Genomic DNA, 15,992 nt, shown 5'->3' with positions numbered 1-15,992 from the left:
CTGTGGCTGGTTAGTCGAGAGAGGTATTTCCTCCTCTTCTGTGTGTGCTACTGCAACCCTGCACTTACATTTCAGAGTAGCTCGAGCAGGTGTCCAGCCCTAAGTAGGACATGTGGAACATCCTCCCCACCACAGGCTCGGGGACGTGTCAGAGGAAGGCATCTCAGAATAGGGCTGCGAGGAATGTACGGGTGGAGAACAGGAGTGCTGTGCAGTGCTGTCCCTGACTGACGTGGCCTCTTCACCCATGCCTTCACTGCAGCTATGACTGCAGACACATGATGGAGTCAGCCAGGTCAGCCGTCATTCCAGCACACAGTACTCAGCGGGTTAGGAGCAGCAACAAATAGACCAGAGGGACTTGTGGGTGCTTGGGAGGAGTGGGAGGGGAGAGATGGCGGCTCCTGGCGGGGAGGGGAGGTGGAGTTCGAGTGTCTTCCAAAAGACCCAAGTCCAAGTCTCAGCACCCACAAGGTGGCTCACAACTGTCTGGAATTCCACGTCTAAGAGATCAGATGTCTTCTGACCGCCACAGGCACACATGTAGTGGGCAGACATACATGCAAGCAAAATACTTATCAAATAAATGAGTCTGTAAAAATGTGGTTAAGTAGCTCTAGCTGGACTATTCTTAGTCCACAGTACTTTAGTGGTTTCGTTTTTGTCACTTATTTGACCAAGGTTGTAATGTGAAAGAAATTCTATTAGAAAGTCACCACACAGAGACCCTAACCATCCATTGTGTGGCACTGAAACGGCTTTCACTCTTTTAAAGAAACTAGTACCCAGGTCTGGTAGTATAAGCCTGTAATCCCAGAACTTGAGAGACAGAGACAGGAGGATTGTGTGTGTAAGACCAGCCCAGGCTACAAAATGGGTTCCAGGGCAGCCTGAGTAACTTACTGAGACTGTTCCCAAACTGAGCACAACAGTCTCAGTCAGTCAGTCAGTCTGTCTGTCTCTCTCTCTCTCTCCCTCCCCTCTGTCCCCTCTCCCTCCTCTCTCTCCTCCCTCTGCCCCCTCTCCCTCCTCTCTCTCCCCCCCTTCCCCCCCCCCTTCCCCCTCACTCTCTGGTTTTCCATGTAGAGCATTTGGTGTCCGAGCCCCATGCATCACTCTGCAACTAGAAGTTGACACGAGAGGAGTGTCTAGGGCAGTGTCTAAACACTGTCCTTGCAACACCCCCTCGGCTACTGTTTATAGGATTGCCTCCTGTTCACGCACTCGGGTTTTGAAGACTGTGCTTTCCTTTTTGGGTTTTTAGGAGATCCGTGCACGGTGTCTTCTCAGTTGGAGTTGGAAGAAGCGTTCAGGCTTTATGAGCTGAACAAGGATTCTGAGCTCTTGATCCATGGTAAGAGCGCAGCCACTTCACCTGCCCAGAGCTGCAGTTTAAATAACTCCTTGTTTTCCTGAATTAGGCCAGGTGTCATGGTGCTGCTTTTTGTAGTCTAGGAGAAATGTGTGATGGTAAGTAGTGTTTTAGAGCAGCACAGCGCTGGGGTTGGTCAGCAGGCCTCGTTCTGGGTCTTCTTACTCAGTTGTGGCCCTTAACTCACCACAGAGTCCAGTACTTAACAAGATGCTCCTCATTATAAAAGGGCTTATTTGGTGAACATATAAATTTATATCCTGGAATATAAGCTTATGTTTTGGAGGTTTTGGTACTATTTCACGTGTTAATGTGTTCCTTAATTAAGTACGCATCTTTTAAAAACTCTGATTTTTGTTATTAATCCTTTGTTGTAACAAAGTTCTCTACAACAAGGACTTTTAAAAGTAGTAGTTAGTTTCTTTAAGAACCAAAAGGAAAAAAAATGATTATTTACAAGGGACTAGAATTAGTAATTTAAGCTTCTACTGTGTTACCTATAGACACATTTATTTATTTATTTATTTATTTATTTTGTTTTGTTTTGTTTTTTCGAGACAGGGTTTCTCTGTGTAGCCTTGGCCATCCTGGACTCACTTTGTAGACCAGGCTGGCCTCAAACTCACAGCAATCCACCTGCCTCTGCCTCCCGAGTAGACACATTTATTTTCATAGAAACTTACTTTATGTAGGCTTGATAAAAGTGAGAACCTTCAGTAGACTAATATTGGCCATCTGCTAAAATTTTGCCTCAGCTAGCTCAAGGTAACTTGAAATTTGGGTGAATTCTAATTCTATTATAAGTTTATATTTTGTAAATATGCTGTTAATTAATTTTAGCTTATTTTCTTTCAGTCTTTCCTTGTGTACCAGAGCGTCCTGGAATGCCGTGCCCAGGAGAAGACAGTGAGTGTTCTGCACACATGAGAAGGGTCACTCAAAGGGAAAAGGAATAGAGCTGCTTTGTTTTTTGAGACAAGATTCCTGGCATCCTGGACTCACTTTGTAGACCAGGCTAGCCCCCAACCCAAGAGACCTGCCTCTGCCTCCTGAGTATTAGAAGTTAGGCTTAAGCACCAGGCCTGGCTGAAGAAATAGAACTTCTAGTTTGTTTGACTTGCTGTTTCTTCACTGTAGTTTAGAATATATTAGTAACTGCCTAAGCTCTGCTTTGCCAAGTGGAATTCATGTAGCTATCTCTTACATAATTGTCTGTCGTGCATATAAAAGGCCATTTTAATTAAGTCATGTGGCTTCATGATTTTTAATTTTAGACATTTTCAAATCTGTGGAGAATTTGAAACATCTTTGAAAAAAGGGTACCTGCATATTATTTGTCCAGACTTGACAGGCTTTCGCATTTCTGTTTACCTGTTCGTGTGCATGCGTGTGCGTGCACTTCTACACCTAATCCCTCACTCAGTACGGTCACTTGTTCACTTGTGCTTGCTATGGCGTGTGAGATACTGACTTGGCACATCACTTCTAGATACCTTCGCAGCGTCACATTGCTAGGGATTGTCACATGATCTCATTTTCATTTACGCTCTCTGCACATTTCCACAACTTCAGAAGAAAAACAGTGAATGCTTTGCTTTGAATTATGTGAAACTTCCAAATGTAAACTTCGAATTCTGCTGGTCTCTAGTGAAAGGAGAGGTAGGCCATGTTGGCTGTCTGTGCGGAGCTGGAGGAAATGGGTGTTTTCTGGCCCCAGAGCCAGAATCTAGATGTTGTAGCATAGGCTGTCTAGAGCTCGGTGTCCATCCACATTTGTATTAGGTTTGTGGCATGCTTCCCAGGTGACACACCCGTCCCTGGCTTCCCATATACTGCACATTTGTGGAGGTATGACACCACTTTTTACCTAGCAAAATAAATATTAAACTAGAGTATAGAGGAAAATTGGTAACTATGCTGTGGTCTCTTGGCTCTTTAAATTTTAGACAGCAATAATTCAGTACCTAAACATGGGTATAGAAGGTAGGTCAGCATAAGAGTGTCTGGTGAGCTAAAATGTGCTGGCTCCTGCTGGCAGGTGGAAAGTCATTGTGCTCCATGTTAGGAGTTAGGCTCCAGCCGTCTACTAGCGTGCAGGGCCCTGGCTTTATTCCCCAGCTCTGCAAGGAATAAGTGTTGGGGTTCAGGAATAGCCACACAAACCACACTCTAAGACTAATGATCACGGACGCAGTCCAGACTCAGGAGCTAAGACTGTAACCTTGAAGGCTCTTTAGAGTCAGCTTATAAAGGAAAAAATAAAACCTCAATTAGCTCATACATGGGGAGTGGACGGTGTAACTGGTTGGGCGGCTCTGACTCAAGTTATTTTTGCTAACTAGACAGAGCAGTTCTAGCTGACTTTGGTCCTAAGTAGAGCTAGCAGTTAGGACCAGCTGTGTCCAGCTGTGTTTATAGTTGGGGGATTTCTAGGAATACTTTTTGGTCACGCTGAGATGATGTGGCTGATATGCCTAAAACAAAAGCGGCTCCAGTTGTGCTAAAGGAGCGGCCCTGCTGAGGAGGAGAGTGGGCTGCAACACTAAGCACTGGAGCTGGTGCTTCCTGCTTTAACTTGAAATAGTGAATTCACTGCTACCTCTGCTTTAACGTAGCTTAGAAATGGCTCCTACTGTTTGTTAACTACCACCGAGGAACGTCACCAGTGGACATTTCTGTGTCTGCAGTGTCTAGTAGACCACAGTGACTAGGAGACAGTACATAGCATAGTGATGGGCAGCCAGAATTTACGTGTCATAGTGATGGGTAGCCAGAATTTACGTGTCATAGTGATGGGTAGCCAGAATTGCAAATGGATTCGATTTGATTACTTGGAAACTCTTCCTGTGTGTTTAAGAAAGAGGCGTGGCTCAGAGGTTAAGAGCCCTGGGTTCAGTGTCCCAGCACTCATATGGTAGCTCACACTGTCTACAACACCACTCACAAGGGATCTAACATACATACATGCAGACCGAACCTTAGTGCATGGAAGAGGAGGAGGAGGAGGAGGAGCACGAACATTCATTGTAAAACCTTTAGTGTGGGCTAGACCTGTGGCTAAGTGAATGCGTATGTAGCGTGTGTGAGGTCTTGGGCTCAGCACCCACTATTATACCAAAAACAAACCAGAAAGGATAAAAGCTTGTTGTAGATGAAGTTATATAAAATATCACGTACACATAAGTTCCATGAAGTAAGATGCACCTCTACAGTGAAGCTGAGCTCCACAGTCACTGCTTGTGAAGGTGACTGTCAGCAGTGGGTGCTGATAGTGTGACGTTTGTATGCCTCTTTGAGGTAATGCCATAAGAAAAATAGGACAATCTCTGCCTTTTTATTGTATTTTTAAGATATTTTATTTTAGTTGTGTGTGCCTGTGTGCACATGTCAGTGCCTGAGGAGTTGAGAACACCACATCCCTGATCTAGCCCCCTCCTCTGTGTGCTGTCACTGCAGTCACAGGCAGTGGTGACCTGCTTTTGACTAGGTGCTGGGAACCGAACTCGGGTCCCCTGCCTGCGGTGTGCTTAACAGCAGAGTCTCCAGCACCTCAGCCCTTAACAGCAGAGTCTCCAGCCCCTCAGCCCTTAACAGCAGAGTCTCCAGCCCCTCAGCCCTTAACAGCAGAGTCTCCAGCCCCTCAGCCCTTAACAGCAGAGTCTCCAGCCCCTCAGCCCTTAACAGCAGAGTCTCCAGCCCCTCAGCCCTTAACAGCAGAGTCTCCAGCCCCTCAGCCCTTAACAGCAGAGTCTCCAGCCCCTCAGCCCTTAACAGCAGAGCCTCCAGCACCTCAGTCCTTAACAGCAGAGTCTCCAGCCCCTCAGCCCTTAACAGCAGAGTCTCCAGCCCCTCAGCCCTTAACAGCAGAGTCTCCAGCCCCTCAGCCCTTAACAGCAGAGCCTCCAGCACCTCAGTCCTTAACAGCAGAGTCTCCAGCCCCTCAGCCCTTAACAGCAGAGTCTCCAGCCTCTCTACCCTTAAAAGACACCTGTATATTATTTTTGCTGAAAGTATTTAGCACTGACTGATCACAAAGAGACAAACCTGGATTTGGAACATAAGACTAAGCGAGTGCTTTGATTCTGTTAGAGATGAAAAGCAACCAGCCAGCCAGCTAAACAAAAATAACAGCACGGTATCTGAATTGTGATTTGTTCCTGACTAGAAAATGATAGCTTTGAAAGACATGTTTACAACAATTAAGAAATTTTGTGGGCTGGAGAGAGGTCTCAGAGGTTAAGATCTGATCTTCCAGAGGTCCTGAGTTCAATGCCCCAGCAACCACATGGTGCCTCATACCCGTCTATAATGAGATCTACTGCCCTCTTCTGGTGGGCAGGCACACATGCAGGCAGAATGCTGTATGCATAATAAATAAATAAAACCTTAAAAAAGAAAGAGAAAGAAAGAAAATTTTATAAGCTGGGTGTGGTGGCGCACACCTTTAATCCCAGCACTTGGGAGGCAGAGGCAGGAGGATTGCTGTGAGTTCAAGGTCAGCCTGGTCTACAAAAGGGAGTCCAGGACAGCCAGGGCTTACACAGAGAAACCCTGTCTCGAGAAAACCTAAAAAAAAAGAAAGAAAGAAAGAAAGAAAGAAAGAAATTTTGTATATGAGTTTTATATTGAGTGATACTAAAGTTAGTTTTCTGAGACACAGTAATTATGTGCAGTTACGGATAACTAGAGTAATAGTTTCAGATGAGGGTTTCTAATGTTGCATCTTACTTTCAAGTCATTCTGAAGGGAAAAGGGGATTTGTTGTTGTTATTTGTATTTGTTTATTGAGAAGATGTTAGATCTGACAAGAGCAGTAACTGGTAAGGTCAGGTGAAGGTGTGTTTACTCCTTCAGCTTTCTTCAAGCCTTAGAGGGAAAGTCTCTTTAAAAGAAAAGCAGAACTAGCTGTTCCAATGTTGATGCTCCCTGGTGTCTGTTTTCATCTAGTCCTTTAGTGGACCCATTTTTCATTTTCATTTTCTAGTTTGTGTTATTATATTTTTTTCCAGTAATAAATATCATGGAAAGTCAGATTTAACTAAGTGGCTTTTATTCAGCTTTACCCTCTTTAAACTTTCAATCTCTCTTCAGAATCCATTTACCGCAGAGGGGCCCGCCGCTGGAGAAAGCTTTACTGTGCAAATGGCCACACCTTTCAAGCCAAGCGCTTCAACAGGGTAAGCTTACTTTGTTGGATTCTAATAGTTTGAGACATCTACTTTTATTTCTTTTTTCCTTTCTATGAGAGAAAGATAGTTTGTTACTAAGTCTTGTTAGTCCTTTTAAAAGACGTAAGCCCAAGGCCTTGCCTTCCGTTGCTGTGGCAGCGCCTCTAGCTGATTCTAGCTAATGCTCAGTCTCTGCTTTGCTCTGCTCTACACACGGCCTCTCACTCCAAGAATGCTTCAGGGTTGTAAAACTCAGGCCAGGACCCGATTAGGTGAATACTTAGGTTAAACTTTTCTTGTCTGCACCTTATTTCCAAATGAGTCTGGAAAAAAAAAGCGTGGGTAATTAGAGTTATAAGAAAATTATGTTTAAATACAATTCAAAGCAGGCAGAGATGATCAAAGTTTATGTGTAAGCCCTTTAATTTCACTGTTTAGAAACAGTAATAGTAGCAAACACTTGGCTAGTTTTTACTATATACCAGTCCGTTTCCTAAGTACCTTACTAAGTCTTTACAACAACCTTGTGACATAGTTCTATATATTTCTATTTTATAGATGAGAAAAATGAAGTTAAGTCTTATCTAAGATGCTTTAGCCATTAGGTGCAAAGCTGAGGTTTGAGAGCAAGCAATCTGCTGACATAGCCTCTGTTTAGAAACACCCCCACCCCTTTCTGACACAGGCTCTTACTGTGCTGCTACAGTTGGCCTGGCACTTGGTATGTAGTTGAAGTTAGCGTGCTGGGAGTGCCTGGCTTAACTTCTTTGAAAGCTTTACATTTATGGATCTTATTTCTACAAATAACATCATGTCCTAAATTTATCAAAGTCAGTAAAAATGACTGCCAGGAATCCCAACTCCTGCTACCAGTGGCCCTGGCATTGCCAAGGCTTTGGGCACTCAGCTATCCAGGAAAGCAGGGCTTGGGTTTGCCCTCTGCACAGTGGGAAGGCTGCATGCTTTATTATATGCCACCTTTTCTATGTTCATTACTCAGAAATTTTTTTTGAAGATGAAAATGTCTTGAGTTTGACGTTAGAAAGCAACATGGTTGTATATTCACTGTCTCTTTGAAACGGACTGTCTTCTGTTTATTTTTCACTGATCTCCTATAGCCTTTGAAGAAAAATTATGCATGAGGAAATTTTGTTTGGTTTGGTTTTGCCGTAGGCTGACAACTGATGTCATGCTGAGAGGAATTCAGCCACTTATTTTTAGGTTTATTTATTTGGCTTTTGGGGACAGAATCTCACTATATAGCCTTGGCTGGCCTGGGACTCACTGTGTGGAACAGGCAAGCCTTGAACTTACAGATCAGAATCCCTCTGCCTCATGACTGCTGGAATTAAAGGCATAATAAACAAACTGTTGGGAAATAACTGTGGCTGTGGGTTTGTTTTGTTTTGAGGCAGGTTATGCGGCCCTGGCTGGCCTGTAACTCCCAGCGATCCACCTGCCTCTGATCCTGAGTGCTGGGATTAAAGGTGTGTGCCACTACCCCTGGCCGTGATAAAATGTTCTTAAACTTACTCTTTGCAGCGTGCTCACTGTGCCATCTGCACAGACAGAATCTGGGGACTAGGACGACAAGGATATAAGTGCATCAACTGCAAACTGTTGGTTCATAAGAAGTGCCACAAGCTTGTCACAATTGAGTGTGGCCGCCATTCTTTACCGCCGGTAAGACAGAGGCCTTTGTTACATGTGTGTGTGGCATGCTTCATTAACGGGTAAAACGGGAAGGGACTATAGAGCTACACCTCAGAAGACACAGTGTGTACGGCTGCTTTACAGTGCACTGAAGATGTGGAAACTTTGAAAGTCTTCAAATAACTGATATAAATGCCATCTAGGCAGCGTTCAAAATTTGAGTTGTCTGATAAACATTATTTCATTCTGAATCGGGCCAGAAGAGGGTGCAGACCCCTGGGAGTTGAGCTGTAGGTGGGCATGCGCTGCCCAGTGGGAGCTGAGCTGTAGGTGGGCATGCGCTGCCCAGTGGGAGCCGAGCTGTAGGTGGGCGTGAGCTGCCCAGTGGGAGCCGAGCTGTAGGTGGGCGTGAGCTGCCCAGTGGGAGCCGAGCTGTAGGTGGGCGTGAGCTGCCCAGTGGGAGCCGAGCTGTAGGTGGGCGTGAGCTGCCCAGTGGGAGCCGAGCTGTAGGTGGGCGTGAGCTGCCCAGTGGGAGCCGAGCTGTAGGTGGGCGTGAGCTGCCCAGTGGGAGCTGAGCTGTAGGTGGTTGTGAGCTGCCCAGTGGGAGCTGAGCTCAGGTCCTTTGCAAGAGCAGCAAACATTCTTAACTGCTCTGCAGTCTCTCCAGTCTCCTTATCTTTCTCTTTTTCTATTTTGTGTGTGTCTGTGTGCACATGTTATGCACATGTACCACAGCGTCCGTGGAGGTGGAGAATAACTTGGGAGATAGTTTTCTCCTTCCGGTGTGGAATTTGTTTCAGGTTCCATGGCAAGCGCCTTTACCCTGCTGAGCCATCTTACTGATCCTGGTTTGGTCGTCTTTTTATATCTGTCTGTAGCCTTTTCATTTTTAGCATGATAGTATATGTCTTGGACATAATTTATTCTGTTCCCTGTGATTAGACATTTGAATCGTTTTCTAGGTTTTCCTATAAAGAAAATCATAGCGAACTTCCTGGCAAATAAATCTTAATTCCTTAAGGGTCCTGAAGTAGAGTTACTAGGTTAAAAAGGACATTTTGCCGGGCGTGGTGGCACACGCCTTTAATCCCAGCACTCGGGAGGCAGAGGCAGGCGAATCGCTGTGAGTTCGAGGCCAGCCTGGTCTACAAAGTGAGTCCAGGGCAGTCAAGGCTACACAGAGAAACCCTGCCTCAAAAAAGCCAAAAAAAAAAAAAAAAAGGACACATTTTTAGAAAAATCAGGATGTATTTTATAGATCGCCTGGTAGAACAGTTATCCATAGGTATCCCATGTTTATTCATAGAACCTTGCTCTGGATACCTCTCTGTTGTGATAAACACCGTGACTAACTAACAGCAGTTGGGAGGAGGAGGGGCCTTATTTGGCGTATATTAACGGTCACGATCATCACTGAAGGAGTCAGGCAGGAGTTCACTTAAGACGGTGGAGGGATGCTATTCCTGCTTTCTCTCAGGTTCATGCTTTTATATAGCTCAGGCTCACTTACCCAGGCACAGTACCACTTACAGTGGCCTGGGCCCTTCTACCTCAATTACAGTCAAGAAAACTCCACAAATTATGTCCCCAGGCCACTCTGATGGAGGCAGTTCTTCATTATAGGTTCCATCTTATCAAGTGTGTCAAGTTGACAAAGAACCCCTCTGTGAAAATGGGTTACTAGTGTCTTGTTTATGTGAGGATTATTTAGCTAATTTGTTCAAGTTTTAAGTATGAATTTATAGTTTAGGAAGGAGGAAAGTCCAATTTTTAGAGGAAAAAAAAGTACTAGAAATTTAAGCATAATTTACCCAAGTTTCTGTTTGGGCTGGTTAACTGCCAACTTGACACCATAGAACCACCTGGGAAGAGTCTCAGCATGGAGTTACGTAGCTTGGCTTGTGGGTGGTGAGATTGCTTTGCTCAGTACTTGAGGTGGGACGACCCTCTGCGAGTGAGGCAGTGCTCTTTCGTGGGTATATCTGGCTGTCCATGAGGAGAGAAGGCTGCAGGCCTGTGAGTGTCGCATGCCTTCCCTCACGTCCCCTCGGTGATGCACTGCATCCTGCATTAATTGTCGCCCTTCTCACCTAACTTGCTCATTTGTCAATATTCTTTATCTCAGCAACAAAAATGAGACTTGTCTTGAATGGTCTTAGTTGATATTCATAATTTAGATGGAAAGAGGTGCCCAGCTAGTGACTAAGTGAGACTTAAGAGCGGTGCCGATGGCATGCCAGTTGCCAGGGTACCCCGAAAGTCATAACTGCATACACAATGCTCCCCGCAAGTTGACTTGTTCCTGGTGCTGTTCAAGCCTGGAGGGTTCATCAGTTATAAGCCTGTTCCTTAAATGGATGGCAGATAGTTGGTCAAATCCATTTCTGAGAGGTATTTCTTCTCATTTTTCTGGCCAATTGATATTTTTGAGAGTTTGAAGGGAAAAAAAGGAAACAAACAAAATACTGCATGTAGTTTTAAGAGTTTTATGGAATCTTAAAGCCAACCTCTGGATTAAGGCAAGAATGCCTATTCTAGAACCTTCCTGCCAAAGACTTAAAAACGCAGCGCAGAGGGGGAGAAAAGGTAACTTGGAAGGGAGAATCTCAGTTTTATTTTTCTTTCTTTTTTTAAATATTTATTTATTATTATGCATATAGTGCTGAAAAGGGCATCAGATCACATTATAGATGGTTGTGAGCCACCATGTGGTTGCTGGGAATTGAACTCATGACCTCTGGAAGAGCAGCCAGTGTTCTTAACCGCTGAGCCATCTCTCTAGCCCCCTCAGTTTTATTTTTCAATTGACCTGAAATCACTTGTGGTTTTCTTTCTTTTCTTTCTTTTTTTTTTTTTTTTTCTGTAAAAGTGTGGTATTCTGTCATTCATAGGAGTATTATCTGGCTTTATATCATTAAATATTATAATCATAATAATGTAATTCACATCACTTATTTTTTTCATTTAAGTCAGTGTGATACATCTCATTGAAAGACTTCGTTTCTAAATTTATAGAGATCTGGGGACTTTATAACAATCTTCTAAGATACTGTGTCTTTGGAAATGTTTGTAGGAACCAATGATGCCAATGGACCAGTCACCCATGCATCCAGACCATGCGCAGACAGGTAAGGGTAGCAGCTGGAGATGGCTTTGGGGGCCTTCTCAAGTGTAACGTCCCATAGTAGACTTCACTTCTCCCTTCCTTCCTTCCTGTCTGTCTGTCTTTTCTTTCTTTTATTCTTTCTTTTTTCAGTGGTTCTTCTTTTTTTGGTTCTTTCTTTCATTTTCTTTTGTTAGTTCATTCAGTTTCCAAGACAGGGACTCTCTGTGTAGCCTTGGCTGTCTTAGACTCACTTTGTAGACCAGGCTGGCCTCGAACTCACAGAGATCCTCCTGCCTCTGCCTCCCGAGTGCTGGGATTAAAGGGGTGAATTATACTTCTGCCTGGCCCACCACTCATAATACACATTTAGGACAAATATTAAGCTTTAACTAATTTAATTTACTCATATGTAAAAACTAAGAAAAACCATCAAAAGAAATTTTATGCAAAATTCATCAATGATTATTTGTTTTCTATTTTAATATTTGGGTTTGAATTTTCAGTAATTCCATATAATCCTTCAAGTCATGAGAGCTTGGACCAAGTTGGGGAAGAAAAGGAGGTAAGATTAGTTTCTCTTCCTGTTTTCAGCATCATTAGCCTGTTAGAAAGACATCATTTTCCCCAGCATGCACTTTAATCTGCTTAGACATTGTGTCATGACAATCAAATACAAGGAAAATACTGAATACTTTTTGAGTTTTATCTTGGTTTAACTTTTTAATTAAATAATTTTAATTATGAAATTTGAAGTTTTATTTTCACTTTAAGATAAAACCCACAATATATACATACTGTAGACGCTTCTGTTTTATGCACTGACTGCTTATTTTAACTATAAATGATTAAATGCTTAATTACTGTCTAAAATATTATTGCTACTGTGTGAAAGGGGTGGGGCGGGCATGCTGCTATGTGCATGTGGCGGTGACACTCTCCGGCCACCTGTATGTGGCTTTAGGGATCCAAATTAGGCTGCTAGGCCTGTGCAGCGAGTGCTTCTTATTCCCCCTGCTAAGCCATCTAGCCAGTTGCCTTTTTTTTAATTAGGCAGTTTATTGGGATTTAATTTTTTATTTTTATGGGTATCTGTGTAAGAAAGTACCACGTATGTGCGGGTGGTCGTGGATGCTGGAGGGTGTGTCAGGTCGTCTGGAGCAGCTGCTGTGTGCTGCCCTACTGTGCGTGCTGAACTCAGATCCTCTGCGAGAGCAGCAAGTGCTCTTAACTGCTGAGCTGCCTCTCCAGCCAAAGCTCATTTGTTTCTCAAGCAGAAATGAATTAAAACAATAAGCTTTTGGTGAAAAAGAAAGTCATGTCTTGCCTGTGGCTGGTTGGTTGTCTTGCAGGAACCCTTTTTAGCCATTTCTGTCTGTGTGAGCAGTGCTTGTAGCGGCTTTTCCAAATCTGTGTGTTTCTGGCCGTGGAAGATTATTCCTTACCTTTATTATTACTACCTTTTCTCTTTCTCTTTCTGGTGTTTGATGGGTCTGCTATTTTATGCTTCTCTTGTTTGTCTTTCAACTTTTTTGTTTTGTTTTGTTTTTGTTTTTTTTGTTGTTGTTGTTGTTTTTCGAGACAGGGTTTCTCTGTGTAGCCGTGGCAGTCCTGGACTCACTTTGTAGACCAGGCTGGCCTCGAACTCACAGTGATCCGCCTGCCTCTGCCTCCCAAGTGCTGGGATTAAAGGCGTGCACCGCCATCACCACCCGGCTGTCTTTCAACTTTTTATCATGGAAACTTGGAGCATAAGTAGTAGGCACTACCTACCCGTATGTTAAATTAGTTATTAGCACCCAGTGGCTGATCTTGTCTACCCAGTTACTTTACTCTGCCATAGTTTTGGAGTAAATCTGTTGATTCCCCCCTCCATTTTTTCAAAGACAGGGTTTCTCTGTGTAGCCTTGGCTATCTTGAACTCACTTTGTAGACCAGGCTGGCCACAAAATCACAGAGATCCACCTGCCTCTGCCTCCTGAGTGCTGGGATTAAAGGCAAGCACCACCACTACCCGGCGCCTCTGGCATCTTTCATGTAGCATAAATGCATATTTCACAGAGAGTATGCCATTATTTTTATAATTTCTGTTTATCAGCCATGCAGGAGGCCGAGGCAGAAGGAGATGTTCAGGGGCTGCCTGGCTACTGAACAGGAGTGAGCCAGCGTAGGCAACTTAGTGAAGACCTGTTTCAAAATTAAGTGTTGAGTGGTAGAAAACTTAGCTAGCATACATGAGGTCCTAGGCTCAGTCCTTAGTATTACATAAGATGCAATAAAAATCAATCCCCACTACTGCATAAATAATTAATACATAAGTAAATAAACAGATTAAGTATATAATCAGTAGACGTACCTACGTGTAAGAGATAGTGGCCACAGTCTTTCATTGCTGAGTCTGTAGTTCATCAACAGTGAGAGTTGTAGCTGCCCGTCATTGTTGTCCACACTTTGTATAGTCCCTCTCTTTTAAGCCAGTTCGGGAGTGGATAGTGGCAATGCATGATTTTTTAAAACTTTTTTACCCCCCAAGACATGGCTTCTCTGTGTAACAGCCCTGGCTGTCATGGCCTCACTTTGTAGACCAGGATGGCCTCGAACTCAGAGATCTGCCTGCCTCTGCCTCCCAAGTGCTGGGATTACGTGTGCCACTGCAGCCTGGCCTTAAACTTGTTTTTAAGCTTGTCATTCTATTATTGGTCTATATATCCTGCAACTTGAGATTTACTACAACTGTTAATACTCAGATCATTTTCAGGAAGATGTACTTTAAGCTAAGCCTAGCACTTAGAGTTAAGTCCCTCTCTCGTCCTCTCTTCAGGCCTGTTTTTGCCATATTTAAAAATTCCACTTGTGTGCAGGGTGGTGGTGGTGCTGTTAAAACAATGCCCTTTATTTAGATTTCTCACATTCACCGCTTTATTCTCTATTTCTAGTGTCTGTCCTTTTCCACCTAATGTTTTATCTTCTTGAATAATTAAGTTAATATTTTCTTGAGTGTGAATCTAATATGAATTTTAATTATTTATATTTTTAAAGATTTATTTACTATTATGTATATAGTACTCTGCCTACATGTACACCTGCAGGGCATCAGATCTCATTATAGATGGTTGTGAGCCACCATGTGGTTGCTGGGAATTGAACTCAGGACCTCTGGAAGAGCAGTCAGTGCTCTTAACTGCTGAGCCATCTCTCCAGCCCCCTATTTACAATTTTTTTAATGTGACCATTCTTGAAATGTTTTTAGATATTTTTATTTTATGTGTGTGAGAGTTTTGCTTGCATGTGTGTCTGTGTACCACATGTGTGTTGGGTGCCTTAGGAGGTTAGAAGAAGGCATCAGAGCACCTGGAACTAGCTAGACTTACAGACAGCTGTGGGCTGCCATGTTGGTGCTGGCAATGGAACCAGGAGCCTCTGGAAGAGCAACCAGTGCTCTTAGCCTCCGCACCATCTCTCCAGCCCATGACCATTTTTAAAAAAATAATGTATTTTTATTGTTTTTAATATTTGTGTGTTCTGTGTGGCTGTGTGTGTATGTCCGCGTGAGTGCGGGTACCTGCAGAGGCCAGGGCGCTTTCCTTTTCTTTCTTTCTCTGCTCCCCTCTTCTTCTATCCTTTTTTCTTGATACTTTTCAGCAGAGGATTTCTGCTTTATGCTTGTGGGACATTTGTTGATCACGTGTTGCTGGCTCTGCAGTGCTGAGCTACAGGCAGGGGCCCTGAAGGTGGTCTTTTGGTTTTGCAGGTATCTGTCTTATAAAAGATTCTCTTCAATGGTCTGCATAAGTTAGCGGGAGCTTAAAATTCAAATTTTGAATGAATTATAAGGGTTACTTTGCCATCTCTTTATCTAATACCAAATCTACTGTTACCTACCTGCCGCATGTCTCCTGCCTACAGCACCTCATGTACCTTGGGTCATCCTCTCACTGGCTCAGGTTACATTTATCTCGCGTCTACCAGACTCTTAGCACTCTCTTCCATCTATTTAACTTAAATTCTGTTCAGAAAACCAAACAGATAGCATTATTACCAGCCCACGTGTTTTATTTTCTTTACCTCTGTTCTCCAGTCATGAAAATCAAGGTCATATTTAACTCATCTGTGTCCATGATGCCTGTACTTAAAATCTGTCCGGTTCTTTAAACAACATCCTTTAATATTCCTCAGATTCCAACTCTGTTCTTACTATTTAACTCTCAAACTCATCAGTCTCTTAAACATTGAATGTTTTAGAATATACAAGAAAATATTTTATGTTAAGAAAATACTTGAAAATCGTTATTGTTAGAACAGTTGTTAGAACTATGAAGTATTGAGCAGACTATTTTCAGGTCAACCTTTGTTGCTCTGAATGTCCTCGACAGGCCATGAACAGCAGGGAGAGTGGGAAAGCCTCGTCCAGTTTAGGTCTTCAGGATTTCGATTTGCTTCGCGTCATAGGGAGAGGGAGTTACGCCAAAGTACTGTTGGTTCGGTTAAAAAAAACAGATCGCATTTACGCAATGAAAGTTGTGAAAAAAGAGCTCGTCAATGATGATGAGGTAAGCGCGGCGATGCCTTTCCACTTCTAGACAAACCCTAGCATGCTCAAGACCCTGAGCTACATCCAGAGTGCCCTACACACACACACCAGAATCACACCACATCCAGAGTGACACACACACACACACACCAGAATCACACCACA

General features: G+C 43.5%; 1 protein-coding gene across 1 annotated transcript in view; it reads left to right on the top strand.

Annotated features, from left to right (window-relative positions):
* The window catches only part of Prkci (protein kinase C iota), a 56,652-nt gene that overhangs the window by 28,799 nt on the left and 11,861 nt on the right, over positions 1 to 15,992 (top strand). Inside the window, exons 3-9 of the mRNA XM_051157006.1 lie at positions 1,265 to 1,354; positions 2,228 to 2,278; positions 6,464 to 6,549; positions 8,083 to 8,223; positions 11,267 to 11,321; positions 11,803 to 11,861; positions 15,670 to 15,846. Coding sequence (XP_051012963.1) covers positions 1,265 to 1,354; positions 2,228 to 2,278; positions 6,464 to 6,549; positions 8,083 to 8,223; positions 11,267 to 11,321; positions 11,803 to 11,861; positions 15,670 to 15,846 — 659 coding nt within the window. The remainder of the gene's footprint in view (positions 1 to 1,264; positions 1,355 to 2,227; positions 2,279 to 6,463; positions 6,550 to 8,082; positions 8,224 to 11,266; positions 11,322 to 11,802; positions 11,862 to 15,669; positions 15,847 to 15,992) is intronic.

Source organism: Acomys russatus, chromosome 15, assembly GCF_903995435.1.
Source record: "Acomys russatus chromosome 15, mAcoRus1.1, whole genome shotgun sequence".
Lineage (NCBI taxonomy): Eukaryota > Metazoa > Chordata > Mammalia > Rodentia > Muridae > Acomys > Acomys russatus.
This window is presented reverse-complemented; position numbering and strand designations above follow the sequence as displayed.